Source organism: Pelecanus crispus, chromosome 9, assembly GCF_030463565.1.
Source record: "Pelecanus crispus isolate bPelCri1 chromosome 9, bPelCri1.pri, whole genome shotgun sequence".
Taxonomy (NCBI): domain Eukaryota; kingdom Metazoa; phylum Chordata; class Aves; order Pelecaniformes; family Pelecanidae; genus Pelecanus; species Pelecanus crispus.
Window position 1 is genome coordinate 44,607,156 of NC_134651.1, and position 20,232 is coordinate 44,627,387.

General features: G+C 38.3%; 1 protein-coding gene across 1 annotated transcript in view; it reads right to left on the minus strand.

Annotated features, from left to right (window-relative positions):
- Positions 1 to 7,133: 7,133 nt before the first annotated feature.
- GARNL3 (GTPase activating Rap/RanGAP domain like 3) overlaps positions 7,134 to 20,232 on the minus strand; it is a 52,191-nt gene continuing 39,092 nt past the window's right edge. Inside the window, exons 19-29 of the mRNA XM_075716830.1 lie at positions 19,463 to 19,561; positions 16,421 to 16,537; positions 15,549 to 15,721; positions 15,082 to 15,240; positions 13,029 to 13,095; positions 10,892 to 10,999; positions 10,333 to 10,451; positions 9,770 to 9,904; positions 8,459 to 8,675; positions 8,035 to 8,146; positions 7,134 to 7,314 (exon numbers count right to left, since the gene is read on the minus strand). Of these exons, the coding sequence (XP_075572945.1) occupies positions 7,134 to 7,314; positions 8,035 to 8,146; positions 8,459 to 8,675; positions 9,770 to 9,904; positions 10,333 to 10,451; positions 10,892 to 10,999; positions 13,029 to 13,095; positions 15,082 to 15,240; positions 15,549 to 15,721; positions 16,421 to 16,537; positions 19,463 to 19,561 (1,487 nt within the window). The remainder of the gene's footprint in view (positions 7,315 to 8,034; positions 8,147 to 8,458; positions 8,676 to 9,769; positions 9,905 to 10,332; positions 10,452 to 10,891; positions 11,000 to 13,028; positions 13,096 to 15,081; positions 15,241 to 15,548; positions 15,722 to 16,420; positions 16,538 to 19,462; positions 19,562 to 20,232) is intronic.

The window sequence follows — 20,232 nt, forward strand, 5'->3', positions numbered from 1 at the left end:
AATATCTATGGGGATCTGCATACACTTGTGCATACTCCCTGTAGTAAATCTCCCTTGTGCGGGTCTTGGACATACTTTTTTTCTTTGATTCCTGTTTTCTTTTCAGCTGGTGCAGACTGACTATAATGGCCAAGTAAGAATGTTAAAGGTATTGGCCAGTATCTTTTTTTTTTTTTTTAAGATGTAAATTAAGCTCTAATTTTGTAAATAAATACATTAAATTTCTTTGCTCCACTTTATGTTTCCCTTATGGCACATGTCACAGTGAAGAAATGAATGATGTAATGTGGCTAATATTCATTTCAGACTGCAGTACTTCACCTTTCTGTTGCTGCTACTATTTCTGGGGTGCCTGACCATGGAATAAGTCTCGGTCCAAACTGGAGATGAATGCTTGGCTTTTACGAGCATTAGTGTTAAGCTGGCATTATTTTTCCTATTGCTGTCAAGTTGGCTAGGAATGCATTCAAATCACAAGAAGGGTTGTAGCTCTTAAGAGGATGTATTTTAGAATTCAGGAACGAGCATTGCTTTTTCAAAAGGAATTACAAGGTCCTGGAGATAGTTTTTCTCCTTTTCTGTCTAAGAGTCTCTTCTCACTATCCTCTGTAGTGTTAATTTAAGGGGTAAAGATCTCCAGTTAGAGCAGGTCTCTGAAAGTCTAAAAGATGCCTGGAAACACAAACCAATGCTGGATTATAGTTTTGTCAAAGATGGGTAATGCTTAAGACACAAACACCAATCTCATAGGTATGATACAGCACTTAAATGAATGACATCTCTGAAACAAAATTTCCAGACAACTCACTCAAATGGAAACAGTAATCCAGAGCTGTCTGCAATAGTGTACTACCTCCTGGCTCTTTAATTTCTTGTCTGATGAACCAAATTTGGAAAAGCCATTAGTTCTGCATGTGTGAAAGAAAGAAGTGAGGTCAAATTTATGGTTTATTATATATGAAGGAATAAATCTTCTGTTACTCCTTCACAAAGGTGATAAATGGCACTTAAAACAGTTTCAGCTGTGATAGGACTGTTTCTATTTGGATGTCACATCTAAAACATAAAACATACACACTATCACATGACATTAAAAACAATGGTTAATACATCAGCATTTAAGACAAGTGGTAGATAAAGAGTCTTTGATCACAAATGTAGCAACAGTCTTAACAATATGCAATTATTAAATTACAAAGCAGTCTGCTAACATTCAAAGACTTAGTTAAAACCGACATTCCAGCTTGATAAACACTTTTTGCATAAACCTTTAGAGACATAACATTTTCCATTCAACCAGCTAAATACCTAATAGAGCTATAAGTAAATATGCAGAAAATAATCCTTAAATTTTCTCTTCAAATCATGTGCTAATATCATGATTTCCCGTAGCAAATGGGAGCCAGTCAGTTGCAGGTCAGCAACAAAGCAAAGCAGCTGGGCAGTATACAGGCTGGTGAAGTTGCTGTGCTCAACTAGTACGGGTAAAAATACTTCCTAACCTGCATGCAAGTACAGATGTTTGCTGCATACTGTCATAGGAGCTTTCCCATATTGTTAATACTAGGTTCTCAGGGTATAATTCATTCCTCCACAAAATCAGGCTAAGCCTATCTGAGAAAATACTACTTTAACAGAAGGAGCAAGCACTGTGCATATGAACCATGACATCAGATTGTTAACAATGACAGGAGTATGGTACTCATTTTCATACACAGAAGGCAACAAAAATGATTCTGAAATACCTTATCACTTGCAGATGGGATTCCCCACCCCCACCCCCCACGCCCCCATAAGATCACATTACTTTAGATTCCTGTATATGCTTGGAACTTTTAATCCTGTAAAACTTGTGGTAGAAATTACAAATACACACACACACGTGCGCGCACACACACACACACACATATATATATATGTATATACATACATATTTATATATATTAAAAAATAAAGCCAAACCCAAAGGATTATATATCTCAAATACAGACTAAGCCAATAGCTCTGGGAAAGCTGCTGCATCTGCAAGCACAAGTTATAGATCCACACCTTTAGGAAAATATGCATGAGCTTGAATCCGAGCTGGAATACGTAGAACAGCAGAAAGTAAATATTGGGAGCAGCAACCTTGACCATGTGTAACTGGTTATGTAATAAGAGTTACACTTCACATGGGTGCTACCTGTCCCCTGCCCTATTAAGATCTGTTTAAATATTTATTCAGTTGACTGGCCTAAAAAAAAAAAAAAAAAATCTACCAATCAATTACAAATGCTTGCACATGTATAGAAATAGTCACATGAAGGCAGACAGCAAACCTGCTATTCATTCTGGGTGCCACTTGCATCCTGTATGTTATGCATTGCAATAAACAAAAACAACCAAAAAAACCCAAACCCCAAGAAATCAAAACAAGCAAAACACAAAAAAACCCCAGCCCCAAACTAGAACAGGATTGTGATCAGAACAGGCCATACTTGCTCCTTGCAAACCAGGAAACTGAAGGTATCCATACATCCATTCAACCTAGCGTCCAGACCTCTTGCCACCAGGAACCCCCACCTAGCCCTTTCAAATTGCATGTGGGTCTTTCTCTCGCCTTAGATGGAAGTGTTTTGTTACTTTCAAACTTTTATAAAATTTATGTGTACTGCATTGCTACTAGAAGAAAGAGCTGGACAAAAATGATTGTTAGTCTACAACAGTTCCTGAAGCCCAAACTGTACAGACTTTGGGAAGGTCTCATCAAAGCCTCAGCCTTAAGAGCTGTGTGTGAAAGAACTAATGTAGCCCATGTGTCTTGGGGCTCTTGAGTCCTAGTCACACTTCACAGCTGTGGTGATGGTTTATATGCATGCTGTAATACAAATGCAGGACAAAGATGATGAGTAGCTCAAAATGTAGCATCCCCATTTTGAACAGACCCAAAACACAACAACATGGCACTGAACAACCTGACACCGATGCTGTTTTGAGTGGAGGTGTGTGGGTACTGGACTAGATGATCTGCAGTGGTCCCTTCCAACCTCAACTATTCTGTGATTCCATGCATCATTACCCATGCTGGTGAGGAGGCATGAGTACATTCGCCTGTACAGTCCACTGCTTGCACCAAAGTAAATGACATTCCTATAACTTAGTCAGACTAAGGCACAGTGCTGAAGTGATGACAATACTATCAGCCAGAAGAGGTTAAAAGAACCCTACCTCCTCCAACAAATCCAGCATGTCGGGATAGAAAACATTTCTTGCATAAACATAACCTGTTTTAAGAGTCCAGAATGGGCCTTCAGTTGAGCTTTGCTTGATAGCAAGTGTTCAACTTGGTTAACAAGTCTTCCTTCACAGAAAGAATTTCTTCCATCCATCTATAGCAAGATTTTTCAGTATTGCTGTCTATTAGAGCAACACCCATCTTGCATAACTGCAGATTCAAAGATTATCTTTTCTCTTATCCATGAGATGGGCAGCCACACAAGAATGCAGGCTAAGGGCAGCTTTAACATAAGATGTGAAAGTAGGAAGGGTTGTGCTTAGGGTCGACATGGCTACAATTTGTGCCCAAGACTACTTCCTAAGTTTTAAAGAGTAGATGCATGCACATTCTGGGAAAGCAGAAGGGAAACAAGGCTCTAAGGCTGGGGTGAACAACAATATAGCTGTGTCCATCCCAAGTACAACAAGCCTTGTCATCTGACACTGGCCTGAAGTAGGAGAGGTTGTACAGATGTATAAAAACCTTGCCCTTTATAAATGATGCACAAGAGCTTTTGGTTTGATTTTAATTAGCAGTCTGAACGGTACCTATCTGAGACAATGTTTTGAGAGAAACAATGGCTAGAAGCTAGTTCAGAGGATGCCAACTCATCACGCTAAGAGGCATGTAACTCATGGCAGTCTGATGAGACTATTAAGAGCCCACAGAAACTACATCCTTGTACAGTGGCTATTTGTCCAGTTGTGCCAGCAACTTCACATTATTGTGTGATATTTTGTCTTTTGATACAATAAAAGTGATAAAGACCTTCACAGAATTTTGTTCTTGTGGCTTGTGTCAAGCAAAATTGGAACATTATTATCATGTTCTCTGCCTTCTACCTATACTCTGGGCTGCTCTCAAACAGTAAGTAGGTAGTAAACTACATATACATGACCCTAAAGCCTCAGCTACCATCTCTAGGTATCATATAAACCAAACTAATGTTGCCTGATCCCTCCCAACTTCTTTTGCTAGGTCTAATATTATCCCTACATCCTGCTAGACATGCTGATTAATTACAGAAGCAAAAACTCAAGAACTGGCAGCCTTGTTAAGGCACTTACTGCATACATTAGGAATGAAGGCAGGTATGTTTTTTCCAGGGTTCAGATCATTCCTGTCCTATACGAGTAGTAAGTCTGTGAGGTCTGATAGTTCCCACTGTGACCTGCATAACAGCTTGCACCTGACCCATTAAGTCAAGCTATAGCGTAAAATTCAGGTGGGAGGTTCGGGGGGAGGCAGTTGCTGGGCTTCCCTCTTCAAACTATACCAACATCCTGTTCCAGATCAAGTACCATGAAGCTAGTCTGATCTGGTTTTGTCTAGTTTAAGCAATCAAATTTAATCTGTACTCCTTACAGTCCTTTTGCTGTTTGTTAGTATTTGCTAGACATCATCAATGCTGTGATTACAGGCAGACTTTCAAAGGTTCTCGCGCGCGCGCGCACACACACACTCACACTCTCTCTTCCTTTATGGCAATACTTTACAGCCACTGCTGTGGGTCTGGTTAAAGAAAGTAACTCTTGCTTTATGGCCCCTCTTCCTATAATCATGTCTCGGTTATGATGCAAATGCCACATCTATATGCATCCTGACTACCATCATAACCAGTAGTCAAGCTTTCTGTCAAGCTTTCCTCATTCTTCTCGATCTCCCTAGTGCTCCAACTCTAAGGATTGTCTTTCAGGATATCTAAATATGTGCTTGTTCAGGTTCTTCAAAACAAGCTTTAAAATCTCCATATATTGCTTCAACTGCTATCGAACTATGGTTTAGTCATGTCAAATCTAGCTAGAATAGCACAGGTGAACATCTGCAATATATTTAAAATCTGACATCCTAACAGTGCAAAGCAAAGTTTCCAGTTAAAATTGTATTTTAACTAGAGCCCCAGTTTTTGCAACACACTGGTACAGTCTTCAAATGAACACCTACGTAACAGAAATTAAATACTACGTCAAGAAATCCGTTTATGGAAAAAGGTGGTGCTTTTGCTTTCTAAAAATACCTAAGTGCAAGCAGTGCTCCCTAAAGTGGATTCGGTAAGTCCACAGAAGTCTTTACAACTTCCAGGAGAATAAGCACCACATGATACTTTCAGATTGATTTTCTTAAACCTTAGCTGCCCAGATAAATAGGACAGGGTAAATTAACACAATGTCTGGAAATAATATTCTCAAAAAGAATTACAAGCTCTTGCAAAGACTTTGAGCTGGCACTTCCTTTTAGGTGTTTATTAAGGTTCACCCCACACATCTATGGGTGCAAAAATACTAAAATAATAGTAGCCACTGGTTAATACTAGTACTGCTCCTAGATTAATTACTGTTGAAAATATTGCTTCTTTCCTTCATCAGCCACTCCACTTGAGAGTAAGAAATGATCCTTTCAGATAAGGCCTTGCATATTTTCTTAGGTGGAGCAATTAAGCCATTATATACAATAAACTGGACAAAAAATACTTTGCAAAAAACAGTTTTACATTCAGACAGACTGAAGCTAAAGGCACACATCTCCAGATGGTCATGCTTGGACAGAAAGTGAAATCATGACACATGAATGGTATTATGAAACAAAATCAAGGATACAGAAGTATTTATACATATAGAACAAGAAATACTTGCTAATAAAGCTAAAATCTTCATATATAAAAAGCCTGGAAGCATCACATTTTCATGAAAAAAAACCCAAGAACAACCAAAAAAAAAAAAAAAACCCAAACAAAACCAAACCCTTTCAAAATACTGTTTAAAACTGATTTTTGGCATAGAGGAAAGGGTTAAAAAATAACCAAGCTTTAAACATGAAACCCTGTCCTTTAGCGTAACAAAATATCTAAGATGACTATTTCATCATAGAAAACCAGCTTCTTAGCAGTGAAATTTCAGTCTGGACCCAGTTAGAAAAATATGATTATCCGGAATAATGACTTACACTGTCGGTGCAAGAGCAGACAACAGCTAATGCTGATGCCTATATCGGAATCTTTGTGTAGTCAGAAAGAAAATCAGGGGTTGGCTCTTCCGCCTGTAATGGGAAAATCTGTAGGTGCACTACAATAACGGTTTTCCAGTAGATGGAGAAATACATTTGGTTTGGGGTTTTTTTTTTGTTTGTTTTGGTTGTTTTCTTTTTTTACTTCCACTTAAGAAATATTTTGAAAGTTTGTGTTTTCTATAAAAAGTCTCTCTGCTCAAGGATTCTTAATGCCAAAACAGTTTTCAAGTTTCTCTAAAAAATGTGCAAGGACAGGCCAGAGCAAAGAAAGCAGCAACTTCGTATCTTACCTGATCTTTATAGAACATCCTTGATTCTTCAGTCAGCATACTACAGCTGCATCATTTCAAGGACAGACTGCACTGTTTGGAAAGACCTTGCCTGCAAGCCTTTCTGTTGTTGTTTTGTTTTGTTTGCTTTTTTAAAGACTGAAAAACCAAAAGGAGTGATTTATGTTATAAAAATTCCTCTTCCCACATGACATACACTGTTGTAAAACAACTCATGATGGTAATAACAGCGATCAACTTAGCTGAATGTCATCCAGGTACTTCAAATTATAAGAGGCTCAGAACAAGTAATCCTTTTTATTTACTTCAGTTTCAGCCTGTATCTCTCATTGATTACCTACTGTTAGAATGCCACAAAAAGTAATGGTTCATTAACTGAGAAAAGAAAACATACCTATGTCAAAGATATAAGCATCACCAAATCAGGCTGAGCTAACCAGAACAACATGGGTTCTATAAAGATTAATCACCAATACTTCCAGCCACATTTTACCACTAGAAGCAGTGTTTGTGACATTCCCATTGAGCTCACAGAGTTGTAAGAAAAAGTGAAGTAAGGAAGAAAGGTTTTAAGACTGTCTTCACTTCAAGTCAATGATGTCTTCGTCATAGAAAGATATCAGCTGAAATGGATAGCTAGATGGTGAGCTCTCCTCCCTGTTTGCTAAAGTGTCAGGATCTGAACTAGTGGAAAGATGACGTCCTTCAGAATAGCTTTCAAAAGAGCTTGAGATTATCCTGCAAAGAGAAAGACAAAAGTTACTACAAAATACACAGATAAGGGCAAATAGTATCAACGGCTATTTCTAGATTCGATCAAGTTATCCTAAAGACAGAGACAGACCATTAATTAAACTGAGCTTCTGTTTTACTCTACTGAAAATCCTCCCAAGGCAACGTTAACGAAGCCCCCCACCCAAATAATTTTCAAAGAGTGAAATAAATGAAATACAATTTTACACTGCAGCAGATTTTTTGTTTTGTTAATCTCAATCTATTGTATCTTGGCTGAATTCTGCCACTACTCTACACAAACATATGTTATGAAAACAGTGAAAACAAGAGAATGGCAGTGGGGTCATGTAAGCAGAGCCAAACAGACAAATGCTATGGTGTTTCTTTGCAAAATTTATTCTGGAAGTAGCAACAGAAGAGCATACGAAGAAAACAGCAAGCAAGCCTGCACAATGCAGATCTAGTAGTCCATGTCCTAATGACAGGCTCAACTGCAGCAGGTACCCACAAAATCCCATTTAGTCTTGCTTTGCTCATTAACACGCCTTTAGCAAAAAGTATTATTGTTTCAGTACTTGTAGTATTCACATACTCTAACAAACACATTAGCATGAAATTCACATTGGTATACAAAGGTCTCAGTCAACCCCATGCCAACTGAGATAAACATGAACAGGTTGAAAAACAATCAGTTCTGAAAACATTTACAGCCTAACTTAAGTTCTTTTCTAAAGTCAGTATGTTTACCTGTCACTACTAGTTGATCTTACTGCTGCCTGCTTGGGGTCTGACTGTCTTCGAGGAACCTTTTTTTGCTTCTGTGCACTGTCTGTCTTGGGTATAGGCTCATCCAAAAGGCCTCAATAAAGGAACAAAAGACTTAATACTCTCAACAGAAAATAAAGCATTCATAAAAATGTTAAGGTATCTGTCACTGCTTTCCATTATTAACTAAATAGTTTCTACCTGGCTTAGAATACGGTCACGTAAATGTCATCAGATGCTGGCTAGACTATTTGCAAATAATGCTTTCTCAGAGTTTCATCTGTTTGTTTATACTTCTTATTTATGAATACTGATTGCATCTTACAAATCTGACTGTGATGGTCCAAAGATTAGAAATTATATACTTGGCAATTGATATGTACACTGAAGAATGAGGAGAGTTTACCCAGCAATTCTTTACGTGTTCTACTTGCAATTTCTTTAATTTCCATACGAGATAAGGATAGCGAGTGAGTAACTGGAAGAGAGGCAATGCCACTGGATGTTGTAGTAGTGATGACCTTGGGAGCCAAAGGTGACTTCAGAGGTCGTTCAATGCTTCGCCCAACCAGATTACTGAGAGGAATTTTGTACAGGTTTTTGCATGGAACTTCACCTGAAACACAGAAGGGAAAAACAATGTTACACTTTCAAAACAGAATCAGTTCTTAATACTTCCTAACAAAAAGTTATACAGAAAAGTTATACTTGTTGTGCTGGGTGCTTTTTAACCCAAATAACAAATATCTTTCTTGCCCCAGAGATCTTCAATATAAATAGGCTAGGAGGAGGAAGAAATACAACCACATTGTGGAGACTTGCAATTTGACTTAGACAGAAAAAGAAGAGTGACCCTTGGCGATGTGATGAATCAGCAGTGGAACCAGGAAGTAAATTTACATGTCCTGAGGCTGGCATTCTGACTATTACACCATCACTCTGCACCCTGTGCAATATTCCCCATGTATTTTAATATGCTGCAAGTATATTGGAGCCTGAATCCCAAGCAGTTTAAATTAGGGCTCCTCTTCTTAGGTGACATAAAATGCCACGTTTTCCTAATTACTTGGGGGGGGGGGGGGGGGGAACAACCCACTTACCATCAAATAGCACTGCCTTTTAAAAACTGAAATCATGATTCCTTTCTCCTTTCCCTTTCTGCCAACAGCGCAGCAGCAAATTTAAATGAGGAAGATATACCTACATCTTGTATTATCTAGTTGATGTTCCCTTGTTTCTCCATTATTGTTCCCCTACAGACTGATGGTTCACAGATCATGTTACACTAAATTGACTGTGCAAACTCTTTCGAGGCTAGAACAACTTCTTACTTTTGGTATGCAAAAGAGCTTTAACCATCCAGTGGTAGTTTAGCTTTTCTTAAATGAAGGAATGGTGTATGTGAAATCTCAAGTTTTCCCACCATTTTATACCTCTTTTTGCATTATTAGTCTTGGCCATATTGCCAGAGATTCATCAAGCTACTGAAACGTAATTCCTCCCCTCCTACAGAAATTATTTCCTCAAAATAGGGCTACCGTGCATTCAGAAGAGATACTACGGCGCAAAAGCTCAGCCAGGTGCTTCATATCTGTGGATGAATAGAAAATCTCTATCTTCCAGACTCTCAGCTCACTAAAGATCAGCTGCACTGAGACGTGATAGCTGTGGGAACAATCAGAGATTGTTATTCAAGCTGCCTGGAAACCATGTTACCTTCTAGAGAAGAAAGAGGACATTCTGGCATTTCATAAGCTGTTGGTGTTTGAGGAGAACTCCTTGAACTCATTTCCTTAGAGCTGCTGTCAGATGATCCACTTACCGCAGCAGTAGCTTTAAAATAAATATCTGACTGAAATGACAAATAACTCATCATTAGTACAGTGAGACTTTCTTTACCATCTTCTGAGTAAAAGCTCAAATGTTTGTCCACTATGTTCTGTTGCCACTATTGCTGTATTGCCCTAGGGTTGGTCATGGAAAGGTTATCCCACTGTAAGTGGAGGGAACATCTGTGATGTTGAGGGGGATAGCATGTGCCCCATAAACAGTCAAGTATCTCAGATCTGCATTACTGTGAGCAATAAACGACAGGGAGATCAATTCTGATTCTCTTTGAACTTGATATAAACTAAGAGCATGCAGATGAACAGTTACCACAGATCAAGTAGCACATGTTTCAGTTTTAGTTTGTTTGGATTTTGACTGCAGCAACTTTTCATGTGAATTAGAATCCAGCATATCACAAAAATAGTCAAACATGATTTTCCTGCATCTTACCCTTGATGCTACAAGTTGAAGCTCAGGCACAACTGCTGTGTGGACTAAGTTCCCATTCACCACTAATCGGATCTCAATGGAATCAGTAGTGAAGGCAAGGATATAAGGAAAAGCACAAACTGCAATGAAACAAAAATTATTTGGCAAGGAAAAATGGTTAATGTAAATGTTTCTCGGATGCTCCATGAAAACTGTTCTTGAGTATCTGACCTCTTCCGGCATCTCCCTTTCCTATGAAAAGGGTTGTCTAACATATTGATGGACATTGAGCTACATCAAGCCTGAAGAAAACTTCACTCTCCATACCTGGCAGAACGTAGACTGAATGGAAAATGAAAAACAGAAAAAAAGAGAAAGGAAAAAAAGTTCAGCAAAGGAAGAACTTGGCACCAAAGCTCCACTTTTTAAAATTATCATATGCAGAAACTTAGCTAACGTGGCATCATGAATGTAACATGCTTATTCCTAGCACACATACTATAATTCCATTAACAGCCAAGTGCTAGCCTAAATGGTAATGAAAAAACCAGCCATCTAACAAAAAGAGGTATTTTCTTACCAACAGCATAAGGAACTTGATTCCAGCTGAAGTGGAAGTCATAAGCTGATGGCTGGATCAGTGGAGAACCTCCATTGAAAGGATATACTTTTCTGTATTGACAAATATCTGTAACAAAAAAAGAAAAAAGAAGCATCTATCACCTTACGCTGCAAATGACAAACACCAACTTTATAGGCAGATTTTGCAGAAGTGTAGGCATTATATACATAATCAAACATTTATGTAGAAGTCCCTCTTTATCTAAACAGGTAAGGGAAATGTGCTTCCTCTGTGAACATAGCATTTGAAACATCAAAATAAAAGACCTACATTTTAATAAGTTATCATATTTCACAAAGTAAGTATTACTCTGTTTCAACAGTTATCAATCAGTTCCTTACCTTGTCTATGGATAGAAGAATAGGCAAGAAAAATTCAGAAAGCAGTGTCAGCAGAACTGTACCTCTCTGCCCTTCAAGCAGTCATATGCTAGCACAGTTTACGTTCTTTGAAGACTGTTACACACATGGGATATTACAGACACCAAGATTTCATTAATCATATAACCTGTGAACCTACTTCTTAGCAGCTCTAAGTCCACTGATACTGAAATTAACAGTCTTTCTATGAGTCAGACGTGAATGCTGGCTTATACAGCTTCTTACTGACAATGCAATTCTAAATTTTTAATTTGACAGATCTAGATAATGGGGAACTTAACTTTCCACTACCAACAGATTTTTCTGTAAATGCATGCACTAGTGCTGATCAAACATCTATTAAAGTTCAGGACTTGAGAAGTCATATCAGCAAACAATAAGAAAGCTTAAAGACGAGATGCAATTGCAATCATCTTTTTTTCTTGACAAGCTCATATGAGTGTACTGGGGGCTTCCAGGTAAACATCTATGGCCCTCTCAAATATGTGCTGCTTCCAGCTCTTTTCTATTTTTTAGGCAAAATTCTGTTCTTTTCCTGTAACTGATGTCCTTAGACTGAATCAAATTTTATAGCCAGAAACGTATTACAGGTCTTTTTCTAAATACAAACTTAGGACACTGCCAAATCTTGTGTTTTCATATTTGTTCTATGGTGATACTTTCAGAATTATAAAACTCTCTAAAGAAGAAATGTGGGTTTCCCTGTGACACTGTCCTAGAAATAGGAATTCAAGTTACTGCAAGCCTGTGCAGCACCTTTCTTGTAACTTTAAGATCAACTAAGTTTGTTAGCTTTGGCTCAGCGATGGGCCTGCTAAGGGGGAACTGATTGTGTGCAGAAATAGAGGTGGGAACTCACTATGCTGTCAGACAGCTTTTTAGTTCTGAAGCAGTGCTAAGTGAACCAGAATCGGGTAGAATCTGGCAAGCTACCACAACCTATAACGCCTCACGGAGCATAGAAGGATATAGTTTAGAGACACTTAAATCTTGCTCCGTGGTACCAATCTGATAGCCAGTGCTGGAAGATAGGTGCATTTATCCTGTCTCCATCAATGTTCACTTTGGAGAGGCAAATAGGACACGCCTTCTGCAACAGAGAAAGCCATGCCTTGTCTTCAGCATTGCCTCGTAAAGGCTGCTTCATGCTAAGAGCTTCTATTTTTATCAGGATCGGAAGAAAAAGTACCCCTGTACTGCAGAGAAGAGCATATGCGTGTTATATCCAAGGCCGTTTTATAAAAGGAGATTGAGAGAATTACAATGAAATAATGCAACGGTGCCAAGAAGTAGGCAGAAGAAAAAGCACAAAGACAGAATGGGACAGCACACAGAGGAAAAAGGGGTGGAATGCTAAATTGTACATGTCTTGAAAACACCTAGTAAGTGTGTAACTACCTAAAGAATGAGCTATATCTGAAGAAATAGGACTTTTGTGAGTAAGGTGGTAACATCTATAAATATATACATACACATCTATATACCTGAAATTAAAAGCTAACAGTTAGTATGTCAAATTCAACATACCCTGCAATAAAATAGTACTTCAATTTCTAGTCTCTCTAATACACATTTAAATGCAAAAGAACGTATATTGAAAAACTTTCCATGAAACACTGAAATTTATTTTAAAATACAGATCTAGACTCCAATGAAAAAAGAATTACATATGCAGGTTGAGGTATTACCATTTTCGGTCTTCCCTAAATACTTACAGTTATAACACAACAGTAGACCAGCTTCACCATCTTCATATACATCAATAGCTGCAACAAAATTAACCTGCAATGATAATGGGAAAGGGTAATGAACAGGCAGAGCATACTGAGGTTATTACGACCAGGTTTTGACTAACAAGCAATACAATCAGTTGGGGGAGTGCACAACTACAGAAAAAAGAAAAAAAAAAAAAGAGGGGGTGGGAAAGTAAGTCTTTTATCAAATGCAGCCTCTTGTGATTAATTTTCAGGATGCTCTCAGGATGGAAATCAATTTCTTTTGTTCTGCACAGTACTGAATATTCAATACCACACCCACAGTGCAAAGCAATAAAAACTTACATAACGTATTTGGCAATACAACTTTTGGGAAATGGGGTGATTTCAGGACAGCTGGGAATCAACATGATATGCTAAAAATAACAATTATTTTCAAAAAGTGAAATCCAAAAAGTTCCATTGCATATCATGAGTAGTAGAAAGATCAGATGCACCGATTACTGGTTCAAAACCACTAATACCTACAGAAGTCGACAGGGATGTTACTTAAGGATTACTAAATAGGCTGAACTTAGAAACTGAGAACCAATGCTGGATAAACCACAGTATTTTTTACATAGCATAGGCTACATAAATTCTCATATTTCAACTCATATTTGTCTTTTACAGTTAGATTAAAAAACCCGAAACAGCCATAAAAAGTAGGGTATCTGTTCAGGAAATGAGACCTTATTAGTGAAATACGTAAGATAACATCAGACAAATGCTTCCCAGACCACAACATTTACTACTTGGGCAGGGAGAGGGGTTGGAGACCGATTCCATGAACAGCAGTTCTTTGACTTTCCTTTGTACAATAAGCTAGATGTTCACCTCTTGATTTAAGATTACTGTATAGGTCAAGAACTGTTAAACAGACCTGGAAGTATACCAAATGCATTTTGACACATCCTTTGTAGTGACTGAAAGCCATTTCTGCTCTGTTACCCATGGAAATAATGTGGTGTCCCATTTCAACATCACAAAAATCACTGGCTCAGCTCATATTAACTGTCGTCTTTCTTTGTGTTCTCAAAGGAAATAAGGATTCCTGAGGATAAGAGGAACAGGGGATAGTGGGAGTGTACTACTTCATCCCCATTCTTTACTTGTAGTTCCTCCTCATCCAGATTAAGACAGATTTCCTGTGCTGTGGAGAAGCTTACACTGTATTGCCCTTGCTAGGAATACCAAACCTCTTCATTATCAGATCTGAATAAAAATACAGATTATTTAAAAAGAAAATAATCTATCAACAAGAACCATCAAATTAAAAGAGCAGTCCCTTATCTCATTATGAGGAAAACAATCAGTTAAAAACAACAAAAAAAAAATTAACTGTGCAAAATCTTCCTTTTTTTGTTGTCAATTAACAATTAAACAATTCAAATTATCTGATTTTCAGAGATGCTGAAGATTGTTATCTTCCCAGCAGCAGGAAATACTGGACCTCTTTCCTGAAAATCAGGAGATTTGCTTAAATCGCAACCTGATGTCCCAGGTAGAAAGATTCAGTTAATTTACTTGTTGACTGGGCAGCAGTTTCTTACATAGAATTAAAAGCTGTGTGTAAATATTTTAGCCTTAGTACATGTAAATAGACAAATCTGAATAAGATACTGGTGGCCAACAACTGAAGTTACTTTGCTGCAACTTCTTAAACAATAAAATGCTGAGACCACAAAGAAAAATCAAAAAGCAAACTATTGACTAAGAAAGGAGAAAAATGAATTTATGCTGACAGCAATATTCCAGAGCCTGAAACACAGGCTCTTTGCTAACCTGTCATACCCTATAACCACCTCTCTTGGGAATAATTATTGTTGCATATCCCAAAAGGAACAAATATCTGATAGTGCCCTAAAGCAGAGGCTATAGAAGTGAAAAGTAAGAGACGTGAGGATCTCCATAAATTACGCTCCCAGGAGGTCAGCACAGGATGCACTGAGTCTGCAAGAAATCATGTTCAGCGTGGTTCTGCGAGAATATAGTTTCAATGATGAAAACTTACCTTGTTTGTTTCAACATGATGCAATCTATAGGACTCCCCAGTACTCTCATTAACTAAATCAAACTGATGCCGATACGCTACACAGATCATATTGTCACTGTCTCCAGTAGGTCCATCCACCAGCGTCATAACCACCGGAGGGTCAGAAAGGCATATTTCCTATAATGTAAATAGAATTATTCTCTTTTTCAAGCTCCTGCTGTGGGTGCTGCAGGTACTCCATGAATTTAAAGGGATGTACTCTAAGCACAGAAACATGATAAAGAGTAAGCAGAAATTTAATTAAAAAAATCTGAAAGAATTCTTTGGCACATACATGATGGAACTCCATCATACGGCTTCTCACTCTTATTTGTCTGGAGGTTCAGGAAGATAAAAATGCATGCTCTTTGTCTTGCCCCCCCCGCCCCCGACCAGCTGAGTGCTGCCCAGTCTGTTAAGGTAATTAGTGATTAGATTAGACATACCCGGATGTACTGGAACTCCTCTACTGGAGATTCAGATGATGATAGCAGAGAGCTGCTGGTTAAACTGTTCCGTGGATTATGTTTCTTTGTGACGAGAAGTAGTTTGTTCCGAATAGCCACAACAATCCTCAGTTCACTGCCATGATGAGTATTAATGGCATACAAATGGCAGCCTGAGGAAATAATGCTCTAGATTGTAACTGTTTGGGGTAGGGTCTGCTTTTTTTGTTCTGTATTCGTATGATGATTAGTACAACAGGGCTCTGATGCATGACTTAGCAACACAGAATTACAAACTTCCCAATAGGATAACAGTAACTTCTAGAAAAAGACAGAAGGCTACGACTCTCTTGAAATCTGTTTTTCCCCTTACTCCTTTTGCAAGTTAAAGCTAAACACATGGATTTTCACTAGTCTGCAGGCTCCAGCTTTCCAAAGCAGCTTGCTTCTGAAGACCACAAAATGTTTATGTCTACTAAAATAACTGGCAACACCCAAACTAATCTAAGCACTACTATTTAAAGGAGATTTGCAAATATTCCTCCATCTTAAAATGCCCTTTATTTCAGTCTCACATCCCTGCATAATTCTTCTCATACTGCTCAATCCTGAAAGCAACATATCTATTTTTCTCTAGAGCTTTTCATCAGCAGCGATTGCCAAGTAACAGTATTTTTACAAAGTTCTAAAATGTCATGCTGGACTATACCAGACTTATTTTCACATATAAGCCTAACAAAGTTTGAACTGACTGTCCAGAGAAAAAAAATAAAGGTGAACACGTACAGCTCCCTCAAGGGAGCTAATAAGCCCCTGGCAACTACAAGCATCATACCACAGTGGATGTTTTTAATATAGGATAATAAAATCACCTTTTGTTCTCTCCAGTTTATTTTCTCTGCAGTCATATTTGCTTCTTATCATTTGCTTTGTTTCTATATCTTTTTGGACAGCACTGAGTCTGAAGACAAGGAGACGAGAGTCTTTCCCTGAAGGATGAAGAGAGCCAGGAAACAGTAAGTTAAAAAAAGATGGTGGTAGTTTGAAATCAGTACTTCCGAAGAGAAGCAGCACCTAACAAACACAGCAAAGATAAACAAAGCATGCTGCTTCTCTGGGGATGAGCCACAATGTCCATACAAGACTGCTTATGAACTCTCTAGGCTTTACAATTCTATTAACCAACGCCTTCAGTTCAGTAGCTGAGTTTCCCATCAGGTGGTGCTGCAGCAAAGAATGATGTAAGAGTTTCAAAACAGTGAAATGTATGCTATTTTGCAAATATACAAACCTTCACAAGATAGCAAAAATATAATAAACTACAGGGCAAGAGTAAAAGGGTTAACTTTAAAAGCTGGAGTCACCCAGCTGAGCAGCTGATAACTGGATCCTTAACAGAGTTTGAAACCCTTCAGGATGCAGACTGGTTTTGTTTATCAGTTCTTCAAAGGTAGGCAAGTTAGGTTCAAGGCATATTCCAACTGCAAAAATAACACAGTATCTACTTCCATAGCTAAATCTGTTTCCCACAAGGATAGATATGAGTGGAATCTACAACCCCTAAATTTAAAGCAAATAAATAAATGATGCATTGCTACTTGCAGTTGGGAAATAAGCAACTTAAGAGTAGTCTCATCTAAGAAACCAAGTTTCTTAAAATGAAAGCAAAGCAAGATTTTCTAACAAAGGTGGACTCTTTTACTAGACCAGCTGGTATGGCTGGAAAGTTAAGCATGCTTCCTTAATATATAGTTGGTGTGGATCACACTGTAAAGGCAAAAGCAAGATCATGGGTGCTGCCTTGAGTTCTGAGAGAACAGCAAAATAAATCAGGACATCTGGCCCCTGCATAACTTTCTTTTCCCATAGCAAGTGTAAGAGAAGAGAAAATGCAATGTGTCCTTAAGTCTGCCACAATTTGGAACATTGAGTATCTGACTCAGAAAGCAAATTCTTACTGTCAACACTGACAAAAGGAAAATGAAATATATGCAATCCCTCTCTTTTCAAGAATATGTGCACACAAAAAACTGTGCTTCCATGAACGAGTTCATGGAAGAAAAAAGGCAAGCAACATTCACACCTTTTTGGACTGAAGGCCAAAAAACATGAGCTAAGTCACATGTTCAAGGACAGTCTTACTGCTCTCATCAATTCAGTCTCTCTCTGGACTTACTCCTGCCTTTGGTGTTCAGTTAGTTATTCCAAACACAACAACCTGAAGAATCTGGCTTCAGAATCCGGTAAATTCCTCAAACAAGCAAAGATCATAAATACAGTTTTCTGTGCTGGGGGCAAATCTTATTAGTCAGACAAACATCAAGACATAGAAAATGCACATCTTATGTTTGTAATGTCAAAGAAATTGCCAAAAGGTAAGCCACGCTGTATATTTACAGCGAGTTAACTAGTCCATGCTTTAAGTCCTGGTAATACTAGGCTGCTCATTTGTAAAGCCTTTCTCCTTTTGATGAGTAAGGCTGCCTATAAGGCATTTCCCACTCTACCCAAGAATCTCCTCGACTTCTCTGAAACCATCCTTGCCCATGGCACTTGACCAGCTAACATCTTCCATGCTCGGTGCAATGATTTTGTGCCTGGCTAGTGATGATCATTTGATAGCGACATGGCAAAATCTGAGCTAGATAGCTGCAAAGGCAACTGAACAGGCCTCTAGCAATCTGTAATCCAAAAGGGAAATCAACACAGCAACATATAGGAGGCTCTGATTTCACTTCAGAAAAGGCATAAGGCAGAGCCAGTATTAGAAATAAAACACTTGGTGAACATTGTATCATGAGAGTTTTCTGTAACTGAGTACTAGCCCTGTCATCAACCTTTGCAGTAACTGCTTATGATTGCTTATGATTATGCAATATCTGCACAGAAAGTCTCACAGCTTGTTGCCAACTCTTGGGAAGTGCAAATTATAATCCCACGTCCAAAACTGGATGGCTGTGGTTGCTGCCTAGCAACTAATTGATCATTTTTGTCAATCTAAAGTCCCTAACAAGTTTGTGGCATCTTTATTTCGGAAAGGAATCAAGAGTGGCTCTCAAATTCATGGAACATTTTAATGCTATGAAATGAGAAATGTAATCAAGGACTTGCATGTTCATCCACTGTTTTACAACTACGACACAATTCTTGGTGCTGCATGTGAGCATTTTCAAATGCCAACACATACATAAAAACCTACACATGACCAAACACCTTAAAAAAAGCTCTTCCATTTCTACCAACTTTTGTTTTAAGCTAAAGCAGCTATTGACACAACCTGAAAGAAGGCCATCTTTCCTGATCTAGAATCAGCTGTAATTCTTATGACTACCATCACTTGCACTGAGTTCAGAGATGGGGTTTAGTGCAACCATTCAAGACTGCAAAAATTTATTCTAAATTTATTACCATTTTCTCCTAGATTCTGCCTCTGATCAAGTAGTTGCTCCTCCAGCGATAACTGTAGTGTTCAGTCTTCGGACCTGAGCTGCTATTTCAGCTAGATATTTTACAAACATTCTATAGCACTAGGATGTGGTGACAGTTAACAGAATAAATACCAATAAAACATATTCGGTAAAACAGTGACAGTGTACGTAATTTCCCCCACATTTCTGGCAACTGAATAAACATATAACTCAGTCAAGTAGATTTTCAAAGAGTGTCAAGTTCCAACAGTGGCTGAAGAAAGAACATATGACCAGTTTCAGGTTCACCTTGAAGGAAGCACAAATGAGCATTTAGGGATTTACCCCCACCCAGCCTTTTAGAAAATTAACAGCTGTATGTGCTCCCTTATTCTAAATGAGGCATCTAATATACTTGCCACTAATAGACACAATTGCCTCATGAAACATACATACCCAGCACCAGCCACATTCATATGAGAATTGAAGAACAGGGACTTCTCCTACCTTTGTCTGTTCGGGCAATCAAAAGATCCAGAGCTTCCAATACATGCATCTGCTTTATTTGGAGAGTTTTATCAAATACTTGCACTGACGGTTGACCATCTAAAAAAGAAACACAAATATTTATTCAAAATCCTCCTAAAATTTGTTGGCACTGGTTTTGACCTATTTCTTTCTTGTAATAAAAGCCTTGGTTTTTTTCTTATGAAAATGAAAAAACCTGCACAAAGCTGCTACATATATCACAGCATCATAGCCAATACTTCCTCCCAGGAGAGTTTTATCATTGCCATGGATCAGATTATGCAACTGAAGCCTAAAAGGGACCTTTCTTTGGAAAGTTTGAGAATTGTCACTGAGAACTAACTTCATTTCCTCAGTCCCACTAGCCTTATGCGGCACACAGAAGATAAGGGGTCCAACTAGCAATATTGTTGCTATAGAAGAAGCAGGCTTTCAGTGTCACATAAGCCTTTGGCTTCATGCTCATTATCATCAACGGCTAAGAAATCCAGACAAGCCATTTAAACGTTCCTTGACCTTGGATGCGACTTCATAAGTCTTTTCAGATGGTCAAGAAAACAACATCTGAAATAACAAAACATTCAGAAATCTGCATTAACATTGGCTCCCCAATATGGCTTGATTCTGGTGCAGAGAGAATTTTTGCAACTAGGTTACATACATGTAACAAATTCACTTGGATTGGTAACTATCCCTGTAGGTGAAGACCTACCAACACCTGAACAGAGCTTATGAACATACATTTTCAA